The following is a 14,286-nucleotide window of genomic DNA, read 5'->3' as shown; positions in this document are numbered from 1 at the left end:
AATTTATGGATAATAATGAGAATAATGATAAATCCGTGTCACTTCACTCATTATTACCTGGTTTGTAGCCGTTTCTGATCTTCTTTTTGCTCCTGGGACGTTCACACATAATAAACACTCAATAAATCACATACATCACATCTCATACAAAAAAACAACTATTCTTTTGTTCAGTCGAGTTTGTACGAGGTAAAATGCACATAAAATACAAAAACGCATGTTGTATTTTATTGGCTGGAGTTCCAAAAAGGCCGGAACAACAGGATAAACCGATCTGCAGGTGGTTTACGCCGACACGGAGAAAGATTTACAACAAGAACGACACAAGGAAACCAAACCGACCCGGAAAAGGTTGCCAACTTTTGTCAGATTTGATATAACGCCATCTTAATAACTCTTTATGTTGCACTGACTGAACTGTGAGCTCTCTTGTCCATATCCTGTCGCTGCTCCTGACCACGCCCTGAAAAGCATCAAAACACAATCAAGAACAAAAAAAATTCCGGAAACAAATAACAAACGACGCTCGAAACACAGTTAAAAACACTTTATTCACAGATTATTGGTGGGGATCGAAAAACAAAAAAAAAAAAAAGCTTGGCATTTCTCTCTTTTCTTTTGCGTTTCGATCCCTTTTCTGACCGTTTCTCTTGCAGGCACCGCGTTAAAATACTGGACTCGTACGTGTGAGGAGCGATAAAAACCGCGCCCGAAAAGCCCGGTAGAATACTGACTGCGAGAGGCCACGGGACGGGCAAGAGTCGCTCGCGGCTACGGAAAAACCAGGCCGCGATTAGTGTCCGCCAAGGCCGTCGTTTTGACCTGAAACCCGTGCTCAAATTTAAATAATTCAAGTCTTATTTTGAAGAGTCCACGTCCTCTTCCGTACGAGGGCGTTTCGTTCAGTCCGGACCCTCTCGTAAAAGTAAAATAAATTAAGTTTAGGCCCGTCTCGGAGTCGCGGGGAAAGAGGTGTCCGTCTTCTTCTTTGTCCTCGATTTCGAGCTCAGTTCGGGAGCGAAAACCAGCAGAGGGCGCTCACGTCGCGAAAAAGAGGGCGGAGTTCATCATCTCACGCCGAGTCGGGACATCATCCACTCGAGACCCTGGCACAACCTGGAGGGACAAGACCATCCATCGGGTTTAGTACATTTGTAAAGAGGTTGTGTCGGTGAACGTTTCAGTGTTTGTTTACGTCGTCGGTGCGCGCGCGGGATTTTAGCGCAAAGCGGCGATAAAACGCTAACGCCGCGTCTCGGGATGAGAAGTCGAGGTTCCGATTGCGCTTTTTAATCATGAAAAAGTCTGGATTTTGATGTGACAGTAAGTACGTAAAGCAGAAGGTTTTGTTGTTGTCAGGAAGCGTTAGTGGTTATTATTATTTTTTTACTTTAGCTAGCTAACGTTACACCTCAATAAAACTGCAGTGTCGGGGCTTTTGGCACAAATACGTCGCTTTCATCGATGATCAACTATGTAATGTAAACCTCTAAATGTTGTAACGTTTAGACAAAGAGCTCAAATGTTTTCTATGGATTTTTTAAAATGTGATTATTATTATTTTTACTAGAACATAAAACATCAAAAACAACACAAATCAACAAGAAAATTAAACTGCTAAATGTTGTAATGTTTAGACAAAGAGCTCAAATGTTGTTTTTTTAATCGATTTCTTTTTTTTTAAATGTTGCATAATTTTTTTTCTCATTAGAACAACAAAAAGACAAAAAACTGGCAGGACCAGGGAGAATAAGGTAAGATTATATAATAATAAATACATAAAAAGAAGAGTTAGAGCAAGTCCAAAATAATGTTATTGTTATTTCTGTCGAGTCCAGAATATTTTTTTTCCATGGTGCGTATGTCTAATGAAAGACTTCAAATGTTTAAAATAAGTATTATACAACATTATGATTATGTTTGTGAGTAATAAATACATACATTATAACTAACAGTTATAGTTAGTACACGCTTCTTCACCACCATCTGCTAAAGTACAGTATTGCTGATACTTTAGCTGATGCGATAAATATCACCCAATAACAAGACAACAAACTGCTCTGAACGATGTCAGATCTACATGTTAGTTGGTCTGAGTCTGGCAGTGAAACGATGTCAGATCTACATGTTAGTTGGTCTGTGAGTCTGGCAGTGAAACGATGTCAGATCTACATGTTAGTTGGTCTGTGAGTCTGGCAGTGAAACGATGTCAGATCTACATGTTAGTTGGTCTGTGAGTCTGGCAGTGAAACGATGTCAGATCTACATGTTAGTTGGTCTGTGAGTCTGGCAGTGAAACGATGTCAGATCTACATGTTAGTTGGTCTGTGAGTCTGGCAGTGAAACGATGTCAGATCTACATGTTAGTTGGTCTGTGAGTCTGGCAGTGAAGCGCAGACATCTTGTGTTTGTTTTGATCGTGTGAAGTGATGTCATGAGGTCACTTCACCAAACGCTCGAGTGTGAAAGAGACATGATGATGAGTGTGGAGGAATAAAATGGGGCTGTTGGACTTGTGCCTTCATTAGGCCCGAGCCCCAGCAGAGGGACCTATTACCCCGTCGCCCCTGGCAAGTACAGTGAACTAGTCCATGCCAAAGGCATGGATCATGCACACTTACTCCTGCTATGACAGAAAAAAGGGCGCTGCCCATTCACTCATTGGTGACAACCGCAGCGCGAAGCGAGTCGCTGCATCACCAAGTCGCCCCTGGCACAATCAGTGAAAACGCTGATGCAGAAGGCATTGATCATGCATACTTACTCCTGATATGACAGAAATAGTCAACAATGAGTGAATGGGCGCATCTTCAGGAGCGGGGCATCAAAAGTTATCCAATCTTTTATTCCAGTTGCTACGGTCTTTGTGTGACAATTGTGTTAATTTGCACAGCATTGGCCATGTCTAATGTGTCGCCGTCTGTCTAGTTCTTCTTAATTCTAATAGTACAAAATTCATTATTTAGTAGCAGCAGCAGCAGCAGTTGATATTGTAGTAGTAGCAGCAGTACTAGTTGCAGTAGCAGTAGTTGTAGCAGTAGCAGTACTAGTAGCAGCAGTAGTAGTAGTAGTTGTAGTACTGACCCTTCTCCAGTGAGGGCGCAGCAGTAGCAGTAGTAGTAGTAAGTAGTAAGTAGTAAGTAGTAAGTAGTAGTTAGTAAGTAGTAGTTAGTAAGTAGTAGTTAGTAAGTAGTAGTTAGTAGTTAGTAAGTAGTTAGTAAGTAGTAGTTAGTAGTAGTAGTAGTAGTAGTAGTAGTAGTAGTAGTAGTAGTAGTAGTAGTAGACCCTTCTCCAGTGAGGGCGCAGCAGTAATAGTAGTAGTAGTAGTATAAGTAGTAGTAGTAGTAGTAGTTGTAGTACTGACCCTTCTCCAGTGAGGGCGCAGCAGTAATAATAGTAGTAGTAGTATAAGTAGTAGTAGTAGTAGTAGTTGTAGTACTGACCCTTCTCCAGTGAGGGCGCAGCAGTAATAGTAGTAGTAGTAGTAGTAGTAGTATAAGTAGTAGTAGTAGTAGTAGTTGTAGTACTGACCCTTCTCCAGTGAGGGCGCAGCAGTAATAGTAGTAGTAGTAGTAGTATAAGTAGTAGTAGTAGTAGTTGTAGTACTGACCCTTCTCCAGTGAGGGCGCAGCAGTAATAGTAGTAGTAGTAGTATAAGTAGTAGTAGTAGTAGTAGTTGTAGTACTGACCCTTCTCCAGTGAGGGCGCAGCAGTAATAGTAGTAGTAGTAGTAGTAGTAGTAGTAGTAGTAGTAGTAGTAGTAGTAGTAGTAGTAGTAGTAGTAGTAGTAGTAGTAGTAGTAGTAGTAGTAGTAGTAGTAGTAGTAGTAGTAGTAGTAGTAGTAGTAGTAGTAGTAGTAGTAGTAGTAGTAGTAGTAGTAGTAGTAGTAGTAGTAGTAGTAGTAGTAGTAGTAGTAGTAGTAGTAGTAGTAGTAGTAGTAGTAGTAGTAGTAGTAGTAGTAGTAGTAGTAGTAGTAGTAGTAGACCCTTCTCCAGTGAGGGCGCAGCAGTAATAGTAGTAGTAGTAGTATAAGTAGTAGTAGTAGTAGTAGTTGTAGTACTGACCCTTCTCCAGTGAGGGCGCAGCAGTAATAATAGTAGTAGTAGTATAAGTAGTAGTAGTAGTTGTAGTACTGACCCTTCTCCAGTGAGGGCGCAGCAGTAATAGTAGTAGTAGTAGTAGTATAAGTAGTAGTAGTAGTTGTAGTACTGACCCTTCTCCAGTGAGGGCGCAGCAGTAATAGTAGTAGTAGTAGTATAAGTAGTAGTAGTAGTAGTTGTAGTACTGACCCTTCTCCAGTGAGGGCGCAGCAGTAATAGTAGTAGTAGTAGTAGTAGTATAAGTAGTAGTAGTAGTACTGACCCTTCTCCAGTGAGGGCGCAGCAGTAATAGTAGTAGTAGTAGTAGTATAAGTAGTAGTAGTAGTAGTTGTAGTACTGACCCTTCTCCAGTGAGGGCGCAGCAGTAATAGTAGTAGTAGTAGTATAAGTAGTAGTAGTAGTAGTAGTTGTAGTACTGACCCTTCTCCAGTGAGGGCGCAGCAGTAATAGTAGTAGTAGTAGTAGTAGTAGTAGTAGTAGTAGTAGTAGTAGTAGTAGTAGTAGTAGTAGACCCTTCTCCAGTGAGGGCGCAGCAGTAATAGTAGTAGTAGTAGTATAAGTAGTAGTAGTAGTAGTAGTTGTAGTACTGACCCTTCTCCAGTGAGGGCGCAGCAGTAATAATAGTAGTAGTAGTATAAGTAGTAGTAGTAGTAGTAGTTGTAGTACTGACCCTTCTCCAGTGAGGGCGCAGCAGTAATAGTAGTAGTAGTAGTAGTAGTATAAGTAGTAGTAGTAGTTGTAGTACTGACCCTTCTCCAGTGAGGGCGCAGCAGTAATAGTAGTAGTAGTAGTATAAGTAGTAGTAGTAGTAGTTGTAGTACTGACCCTTCTCCAGTGAGGGCGCAGCAGTAATAGTAGTAGTAGTAGTATAAGTAGTAGTAGTAGTAGTAATTGTAGTACTGACCCTTCTCCAGTGAGGGCGCAGCAGTAATAGTAGTAGTAGTAGTATAAGTAGTAGTAGTAGTAGTTGTAGTACTGACCCTTCTCCAGTGAGGGCGCAGCAGGCCTGGATGTGCCACTGATGGTCTTTGACAGACGTGAGCTGCAGACTCTGGGAGATCTCAGCCACAGACATACAGCCTTTCACATCCTGTTTGTTTGCAAAGATCAGCAGCCCCGCCTTCCTCAGGTCCTGAAGAAGACACACCCATGAAGAAGACACACCCATGAAGAAGACACACCCATGAAGAGCACGCCCCCTGCTGTCCGCTCAATGAAACGCGCGGTGGTACTCACTTCATGTGCGAGCATCCTGTAGAGCTCCTCTTTGGTTACCGAGATACGCTCTCTGTCCGTGCTGTCCACCACCACGATTACAAACTGAAAAACACACACACTATTCACACGCTGCGCTCGGGACGCCACCATTATTGTGTTCATCCATAATCCTGATCATTTAGGTCACAATAGAAAGACAAAAATTCAATTCGCAACATTTTTTGTTTTTTTTAGTTCAATAAAAAAGTGACCATTTTAGAAAATTAAGTCCTTTCTGCTAAATCTTTCCTCAAAAAAGTGAACAAAATGTGAAGTGCCTTTTTATCTTGCCGTTTGAAATAATTAACAGACCAGAGAGTGCGGGATATATAAATATATAAAGAAAAAACATGCACAAAATGAATGTTTTGTTTAGTCCCAATGTATTCTAAAAAATTGACAACATAAAAAAACTAAAAAAAAACTAAAACTAGGACCAGGGAAAACATAACATAAGTAAAGATTAACATTAGAAAAAAAAGGGGATGGCAAATTTATTAATTTCCAAATTATTATTTTATTTTTAAATGTTTTGTGTGATTGGTTTTGAGGCTCAGACACATGTCGGCACATTCCTGAGGTTCATTTGAAATAATGTACATATATATATACACACTCTGTGTACCTCTGTGTTGGTGTAGTACGTGTTCCAGGAGGATCGAAGTGACTCCTGCCCCCCGATGTCCCACATGAGGAAGTGCGTGTTGTTCACCACGATCTCCTCCACGTTACTGCCGATGGTGGGCGATGTGTGGACCACCTCGTTCATGGAACTGACAAGCAGAAGCATTATTATCATTATTATTATCATTATTATTATCATTATTATTATCATTATTATCATCATTATTATCATCATTAGGCCCGAGCGCCACAAGCTGGCGAGAGGCTTATTAGTCCTGTAAGGCCGCGTGAAGCACGTAATCAAGCGCTCGCCCGCTTCCAAACACTCACCAACGCACTCGCCAACGCACTCGCCAACGCACTCGCCAACGCACTCGCCAACGCACTGGCCAACGCACTCGCCAACGCACTCGCCAACGCACTCGCCAACGCACTGGCCAACGCACTCGCCAACGCACTCGCCAACGCACCCACCAACGCACTCCTCACTCATGCACGCCCCGTGCATACTAATTAGTAGTAGGAAAATGAATCATTACTGTTGTAAACGGGCGAAGCACAGTGTGCATTAAAAGAGCGCGGTCATCATCCCCGTGTGAGCTACTTATTATATTCATTGTTTTACGTTGCACCCCAAAAACTGCTAGAAACAAGCTTTGTGGAACGATACAGAAGCAGAATTCTTTAGACTGTCCTGTAAATCTATCGGCAGTCAGTCCTAGACAATATTTATCAGTGAAATTGCAGTTGTGTACTTTCCAAATGTTCCCATTACAAGTATTTATGGAGGAGTGAGTTCATTGTACTTACAACTGGTACAGGATGGTGGTCTTGCCGGCGTTGTCCAGCCCCACAATGATGACTTTGTGCTCTGTAAGACAATAAAGAAAGACAAATATCCATCGATTAAACTGCTGCGAGTGACGGGAAGACGACCGGTTCAGTTCAAAGACGAGGAACACAAAGGGACTTTCTAACTCCGTTTATTGTACATGATCAAACCAGTCCAACCAGTATTTCTATTGTATCAAGATTTGTTCAGCTGAATAAAGGTTGAACTATGGCAACTGAAGGCTCCGTGATCGAAGAGAATACTTACAGATGAAGTGCATTATTTTTTTATATTTTGATCTAGTAATGACCCCGTCTTAGTTATAAAAGAGTGTATGGTCCAGATAATATGTTTCATAGTCGGCTAGTCACAATTATTCAATTAACTGTTTCAATCTTACATAAGGAAATATATTAATTAGCTGTGAAAACATTTTTTTAAAGGAAAATATTATGCATTATTTGTATTTTGTGTATTATAACTAGTTTTCTTTTATAACAAATATTTTTTTTAATAACAAATAAAAACACATTTGGATCTCTGCTGTTTAACGCCAGTTTCATATTACATATTACAGTTCGCTTCCTGGTCTCGGAACGCAGTTGTACTGATCGTGACGAGACGGTAGAAAGTCACAGGACGAGTCGATCGGAGATGATTTATGGAGCTAAAAACAGCAGAAGATTCTCAGAGTCACAGATGGAGGAAACGTCACAGATGGAGGAAACGTCACAGATGGAGGAAACGTCACAGATGGAGGAAACGTCACAGATGGAGAAAACGTCACAGATGGAGGAAACGTCACAGATGGAGGAAACGTCACAGATGGAGGAAACGTCACAGATGGAGGAAACGTCACAGATGGAGAAAACGTCACAGATGGAGAAAACGTCACAGATGGAGAAAACGTCACAGATGGAGAAAACGTCACAGATGGAGAAAACGTCACAGATGGAGGAAACGTCACAGATGGAGGAAACGTCACAGATGGAGGAAACGTCACAGATGGAGGAAACGTCACAGATGGAGGAAACGTCACAGATGGAGAAAACGTCACAGATGGAGGAAACGTCACAGATGGAGGAAACGTCACAGATGGAGGAAACGTCACAGATGGAGGAAACGTCACAGATGGAGGAAACGTCACAGATGGAGAAAACGTCACAGATGGAGGAAACGTCACAGATGGAGGAAACGTCACAGATGGAGGAAACGTCACAGATGGAGGAAACGTCACAGATGGAGGAAACGTCACAGATGGAGAAAACGTCACAGATGGAGGAAACGTCACAGATGGAGGAAACGTCACAGATGGAGGAAACGTCACAGATGGAGGAAACGTCACAGATGGAGGAAACGTCACAGATGGAGAAAACGTCACAGATGGAGGAAACGTCACAGATGGAGGAGATTCAGTGTTTTTGACGATCGTAGGGGAGAGCAGCGTGAACGAAGCCAGATGTATTTCATCAGATTTTCATAATATGTGTCCTTTGTATAATGTAAATGTGTAATAACAGGGTTCAGATTAAGGATTTTCACTTGTGCAGCAGCAGCTGCTACACAATCCGCAATTATTTTCAAATTTGTAAAGCAATTTGATAATTGCATAGCAAAACACAAAAGTGACTAACAATCAATATTTTCCATTGATATAACAAGATTATTTATTTCAAATGTATTTGTAAATATTCTATTTTTAAAAAACTCTTAACAAATGAACTTTTGAACACTTTGAACATTTTTTTCTAAATAAAATAGAAAACTTGCAAATAAAATTATTTGTTGAACAAATGAATTAAAGGCAGTATGGACGATTTTTCGGCGATTTGAGAACTCAGGTGGAAGTGCGCATGCGCACTCCCCCGTGTGGACTGATACAACACACACGTGCGTTTGTTTATTAGCGCAACGGAGCGCATCGCATCACTCGTCTCCCGTAGATTTGTTCAGTCTTTCTCAGTCTTCATTTTGCCCCGTACACTGAGGGAACTATATTATGATAAATCCATGCGCTTAGGCACGTGGAAACGTGAGGACGAACCTGACGCGGCTGCAGGTGAGCGGAAGGTGCGTTTTATGATTGATACGTGGCAGGACAAATTATTTATCCACGCCACGAGGAAATATGATAACAAATTTGCTGAAAAAAATCGTCCATACCACTTTTAACACCAAGTCAGATGGTCTTATTTACAACTTTCTTCCATATCATCATCATCAGATGACTATTTGCACGAGTCTCATTTACATATTGTCTTTACACTCACAAGTTACATATCACCACCAGAGTCGTCCTGACGATGAGTTGTTTATATCAGAATGACTTCTCTTACACACACAACACGTTTTGGTTTTGTCCTGGACATGAGTGAGTTTGACCCTTTGAATTCCACATCCTCGGGGTGAAAACGGGAGCGCGGAGGTGACGAGGGGTTTTACTAGCGCCGCGTCTCACTGATCTCACCACAATAACTACATGTTACACAATAACTACATGTTACACATAGTTATGTGTGAGAACGGGAACATACATAACTATGTGTAACTCATAACTATGTGAGATCAGCGAGACGCGGCGCTCGTAAAGCGCCTCATCGTCTCCGCGCTCCCGGTGGCTCCTCCAGCTCAGCAGTTTTCGCACGCGCGATCTGTGACAGCAGCGGGACCCGTCAGTCATGCTGTTATTGACGATCGATTGACGAGTGATCAGTGCTTTTTAGGCGCTTTGGTTATACAATTGAACACACATTTTTGTATCGCAAAAGCTGCGATACAAAAGCACTTTTTTATGACAAACGCATCGCATTTGAGAGAAATTGCGTCGCATTTTGCGATGCGATAACGCTTATTCTGAACCCTGAATAATAATAATAATAGTGGCAAGAGTGTTTACTTTTGCCACTATTATTTTGTCTTATGTTATCTTAGTTTTTCCCTCTCTATTCCTTATTAAGAATATGAGAGGTTTATTTAATATTTTGTTTATAAGAGTTTTCTATAAGTCATCTGTTCTTTTCCTCTGTAAAAAAGCCCATCTTATCTTATCTTATATGTGCCAAGAAAGTGTCATTCAAACTACAGAGAATGTTACGCTACAAATGAGAGAAAATAAATATATTGTTAGAGAGTTTTAAAACGTGCTGAACGTTGCTAAACACATTCTGCTTACTGAAGGAAATGCTGTTGCCAGTTCTTGAGTGATTTGACCTGATTCAGGGTCAGAGGGCATGTCCACCTCAGCTGACAGGAGCACGGGCCAGTCACATGAGAGTTTAAAACAACCGCTTCTTTACACCATCAAACCACTCACACAAGTGTGTCTCTTTGTGAATGGGAGAAAATTCAACCAGCTCAAATGTGTCAATAGCAACAAAACACAATATTGTAGTGTTTTGGTAAATTAAATGCATTATGTGGCAAGTGTAATATAAAAACAATCTATTTATTAATTTCTCACATCGAATGTTTTGTTTTTGTTTTTCAGCTTGAATAGAATATTCCTAGAAGTGGTAAACCGGCCTCTGCGTTTGAGTTTGGTAAACATCTTAAATGCAGTGAAAGCTAAAACAGTTTGTTTTGTGTCGGTACAAACTCCAGAAGGAGGTTAACAGCTGTGAATGTGACCGCGGCAACAACAAAAGGGGAGTGTGTGTGTGTGTGTGTATGTGTTGTGTGTGTATGTATGTATGTGTTGTGTGTGGTGTGTGTGTGTGTATGTATGTATGTGTTGTGTGTGGTGTGTGTATGTATGTATGTGTTGTGTGTGGTGTGTGTGTGTGTATGTATGTATGTGTTGTGTGTGGTGTGTGTGTGTGTATGTATGTATGTGTTGTGTGTGGTGTGTGTGTGTGTATGTATGTATGTGTTGTGTGTGGTGTGTGTGTGTGTATGTATGTATGTGTTGTGTGTGGTGTGTGTGTATGGTGTGTGGCTGTGTGTGGCTGTGTGTGGCTGTGTGTGGCTGTGTGTGGCTGTGTGTGTGTGTGTGTGGCTGTGTGTGGCTGTGTGTGGCTGTGTGTGTGTGTGTGTGTGTGTGTGTCTGTGTGTGTGGCTGTGTGTGGCTGTGTGTGTGTGTGTGGCTGTGTGTGTGTGTGTGGCTGTGTGTGTGTGGCTGTGTGTGGCTGTGTGTGTGTGTTGTGTGTGGTGCGTATGTGTGCGCATGTGTGTGTGTGTGTGTGTGTGTGTGTGTATGTGTGCGTGTGCATGTGAATGAATTGACTTGCATTTTGAGCACTGACAAGAGTGTTTTCTGTGGATGCAACAGAAATGGGTTGAAACATATATTTAAAGTGCCCCCTACAGGTCGGACGACTCATTAAACTAAAATACAGTTAATGTAAACAATAATAAAAAGAATAATAGAGGATCTTTGGCGAGCAATCTGAGTCTCATTATCTCGTGGCGTGGACAGTGGAGTAGATCTCCCACATGTCCATCATTCCCTGCGTCCTTCTGCACACCTGCAGCCTCGTTCCCAGGATAGCAGCACGTTTCCCTGGCTGCACATGCGTGGTATGATATGCCGGTGTGTGTTTAGTGAGTTCCTTCAGTGAACAGTGTAAAATGACGACAGAGAAAGACTGTGTTCGAGCTCCGAAAAGACGGAAATCTGCTGAGACGAGAGATGCGATGCGATCTGTCGTGCTAATAAACAAACACACGTCTAGCAGCGGAGCGGCTGTGTGCTTCTGCGGAGGTGAGTGTGCACATGTAAAAAAGGGACTAACAGTCGCTTGAGTTCTCAAATCTGCAAAAAATCCTTTATTATTCCTTATAATGAACAAAGTTATTAGGAATATTTAATACCCAGCCCTAAATCCTCACCCTAATTAAGGTGTAGATATTACAAAGTGGTACCATTGTTTATTTTTTGTTGTCATAGTTACAGTTCCCACAAAATATTCAACAATGAATGTAACATCGACCTTAATGTCAACACAAATACATAAATACTGTGTCATATTCCCACGTGATTTTATACTTCAAACTTTCTAAAACTAGTCACAAAAGGTTGATTTTCTTTAGTCTTCAGTCAGTCTTATCTGACACGTTTGTCCGCTGTAACTGTACTCTGTGTACTTGTACTTTCATGTTTTGTGTACTCCTTTACAGCATTGAACAACACAAACACTTTACTTCACAAACATATTCAACTGACAGGAAACAACAACATGCCACGGGCCGAGAAACACGGAGGAAGTGAAAGTACGTGTCAAGTGTCGCGCTCGTGCTTTTGCTCGCAAATGACAGGTTATATACATTGACAATACTTAGAAAAGGAGACATCTGTTCATTGGAGACCACGCCCGAGTACAAGCGCGAGCAGTAACACGTTCCTGCCTTTGTCATTTGTGTAGTTTGATTAAGACGTCAACGATTCATCCACTAATCGTATTTAGTTATCTGGACTGTATTCACTCCAAAACAAACGGAAATACATTTTATGACAAAGAAAGCGGCATATTTTTACATGTAAATGCAAAAAAAGATTAAACAGTTCTTTTATTTGCAGAAATTCTCTTTATTGAAGTCTTCACTCATTCGATTTCATCCTTTATTTGGGTTGAAATGTATTTTAAAAGTCTCAATGTAAACATAATTGTGATTTAATTATTATTTTCTTGTTTTCTTTGCACATTACCACTCCTCAATATGCGACCCGCTTTATGAAATAAAACTTTCTGAATGATTAATTTGACATAAAAGAGCAGGATGATAAAATACTTTACATTTATGTTTACTTTAAGGAAAATACTTAATTCAGTTCAAAATGTGTCACTTTTAAATAAATAAAAAAGGTCGATCAACAAAATAATGGTTAGTTTAACAGTGAAATTGAATAGATTTTTTATTATAATCTGTGAAAAGAAACGGCGAGTGCAAATGAAAGAAGTAAAAGAAGTAGATGAATACATTGATCTACATTTTACATGCCATATTAGGGCAGTATCTCTATAATTTGACCAAATATCTACCCAAACTGTGCCGAAAAGACAAACTCAAACGCAAACTCACGAGATTCTATAAAACAATAACTATTTATACAGAATGGTCCATGTATATGTCATATTCACAAGTTAAAAAAGGCAGAATAAACTCACATAATACTACACAAATAGTGGACTAAGACACCATCGACCGATTAAAGAACTACAGGCCACATTTTTACATTTGTGACCGTCTTTTTTACCCTTTAACCTCCTGTAAAACAATTTACCAACAATTAATCAACTCAAGACGATAAGAAATGATCATATTCTTGGTTATGTGGACTTTACAGACTCTAAAACACGTGCCCTGCAAACGCTTTATACCAAAAACAGCGACATTATTAAATCAAAATATCAAAAAAAATGATTGAAATGTCTGATTTTCATCCACTTTTTTTGTAAATATTCTTTGTCTAGAAGCCTCCAGAAGTCACCATATTTCAGCGTGTATTTGGTGGATGTACAAGTACTCGTCTCTAGTCCCGGTGGAGGCGAGCAGCGGCGCTGCGGCGTGATCCGGGGGTTAAAAGGTTTGAAATCTCCCGGGAGACGGAGAAGCGGATGGGGGCGGGGTCAGCTGTGAGTGCCGGGATGAAGCGGTCAGAAAACGGACTGTCAACATTTACTCTGCACTAAAGAAGCATGGAAACCTTTCTATGAGAGTTTGAACAATACTGAGGATTATTGTGATATGTAATATGGACCAGGGCCAGGACCAGGACCAGGACCAGGGCCAGGACCAGGACCAGGACCAGGACCAGGACCAGGACCAGGACCAGGACCAGGACCAGGACCAGGACCAGGACCAGGACCAGGGCTGGACCAGGACCAGGGCTGGACCAGGACCAGGACCAGGACCAGGACCAGGGCTGGACCAGGACCAGGACCAGGGCCAGGACCAGGACCAGGGCTGGACCAGGACCAGGACCAGGACCAGGACCAGGACCAGGACCAGGGCTGGACCAGGGCCAGGGCCAGGACCAGGACCAGGACCAGGACCAGGACCAGGGCTGGACCAGGACCAGGACCAGGACCAAGACCAGGACTGGACCAGGGCCAGGACTGGACCAGGGCCAGGACCAGGACCAGGACCAGGGCTGGACCAGGACCAGGACCAGGGCTGAACCAGGGCTGGACCAGGACCAGGACCAGGACCAGAACCAGGGCTGGACCACGACCAGGACCAGGACCAGGACCAGGACCAGGACCAGGACCAGGACCAGGACCAGGACCAGGACCAGGACCAGGGCTGGACCAGGACCAGGGCTGGACCAGGACCAGGACCAGGGCCAGGGCCAGGGCCAGGGCCAGGACCAGGACCAGGACCAGGGCTGGACCAGGACCAGGGCCATGGCCAGGGCCAGGACCAGGACCAGGACCAGGACCAGGACCAGGACCAGGGCTGGACCAGGACCATGACCAGGACCAGGACCAGGACCAGGACCAGGGCCAGGGCCAGGGCCAGGGCCAGGACCAGGAC

General features: G+C 42.3%; 1 protein-coding gene across 1 annotated transcript in view; it reads right to left on the bottom strand.

The window, feature by feature from the left end:
- Window positions 1-532: 532 nt before the first annotated feature.
- arl5a (ADP-ribosylation factor-like 5A) overlaps window positions 533-14,286 on the bottom strand; it is a 19,699-nt gene continuing 5,945 nt past the window's right edge. Inside the window, exons 2-6 of the mRNA XM_072461868.1 lie at window positions 6,792-6,852; window positions 5,983-6,130; window positions 5,337-5,420; window positions 5,081-5,232; window positions 533-1,116 (exon numbers count right to left, since the gene is read on the bottom strand). Of these exons, the coding sequence (XP_072317969.1) occupies window positions 1,068-1,116; window positions 5,081-5,232; window positions 5,337-5,420; window positions 5,983-6,130; window positions 6,792-6,852 (494 nt within the window). The 3' untranslated portion in view covers window positions 533-1,067. The remainder of the gene's footprint in view (window positions 1,117-5,080; window positions 5,233-5,336; window positions 5,421-5,982; window positions 6,131-6,791; window positions 6,853-14,286) is intronic.

The sequence above is a fragment of the Eucyclogobius newberryi genome, unplaced genomic scaffold (assembly GCF_026437365.1).
Source record: "Eucyclogobius newberryi isolate DKJ021-1_F unplaced genomic scaffold, fEucNew1.0.hap1 SCAF_328, whole genome shotgun sequence".
NCBI lineage: Eukaryota > Metazoa > Chordata > Actinopteri > Gobiiformes > Gobiidae > Eucyclogobius > Eucyclogobius newberryi.
The sequence above is the reverse complement of the archived record's forward strand: the minus strand, read 5'-3'. Positions and strand labels throughout refer to the sequence as shown.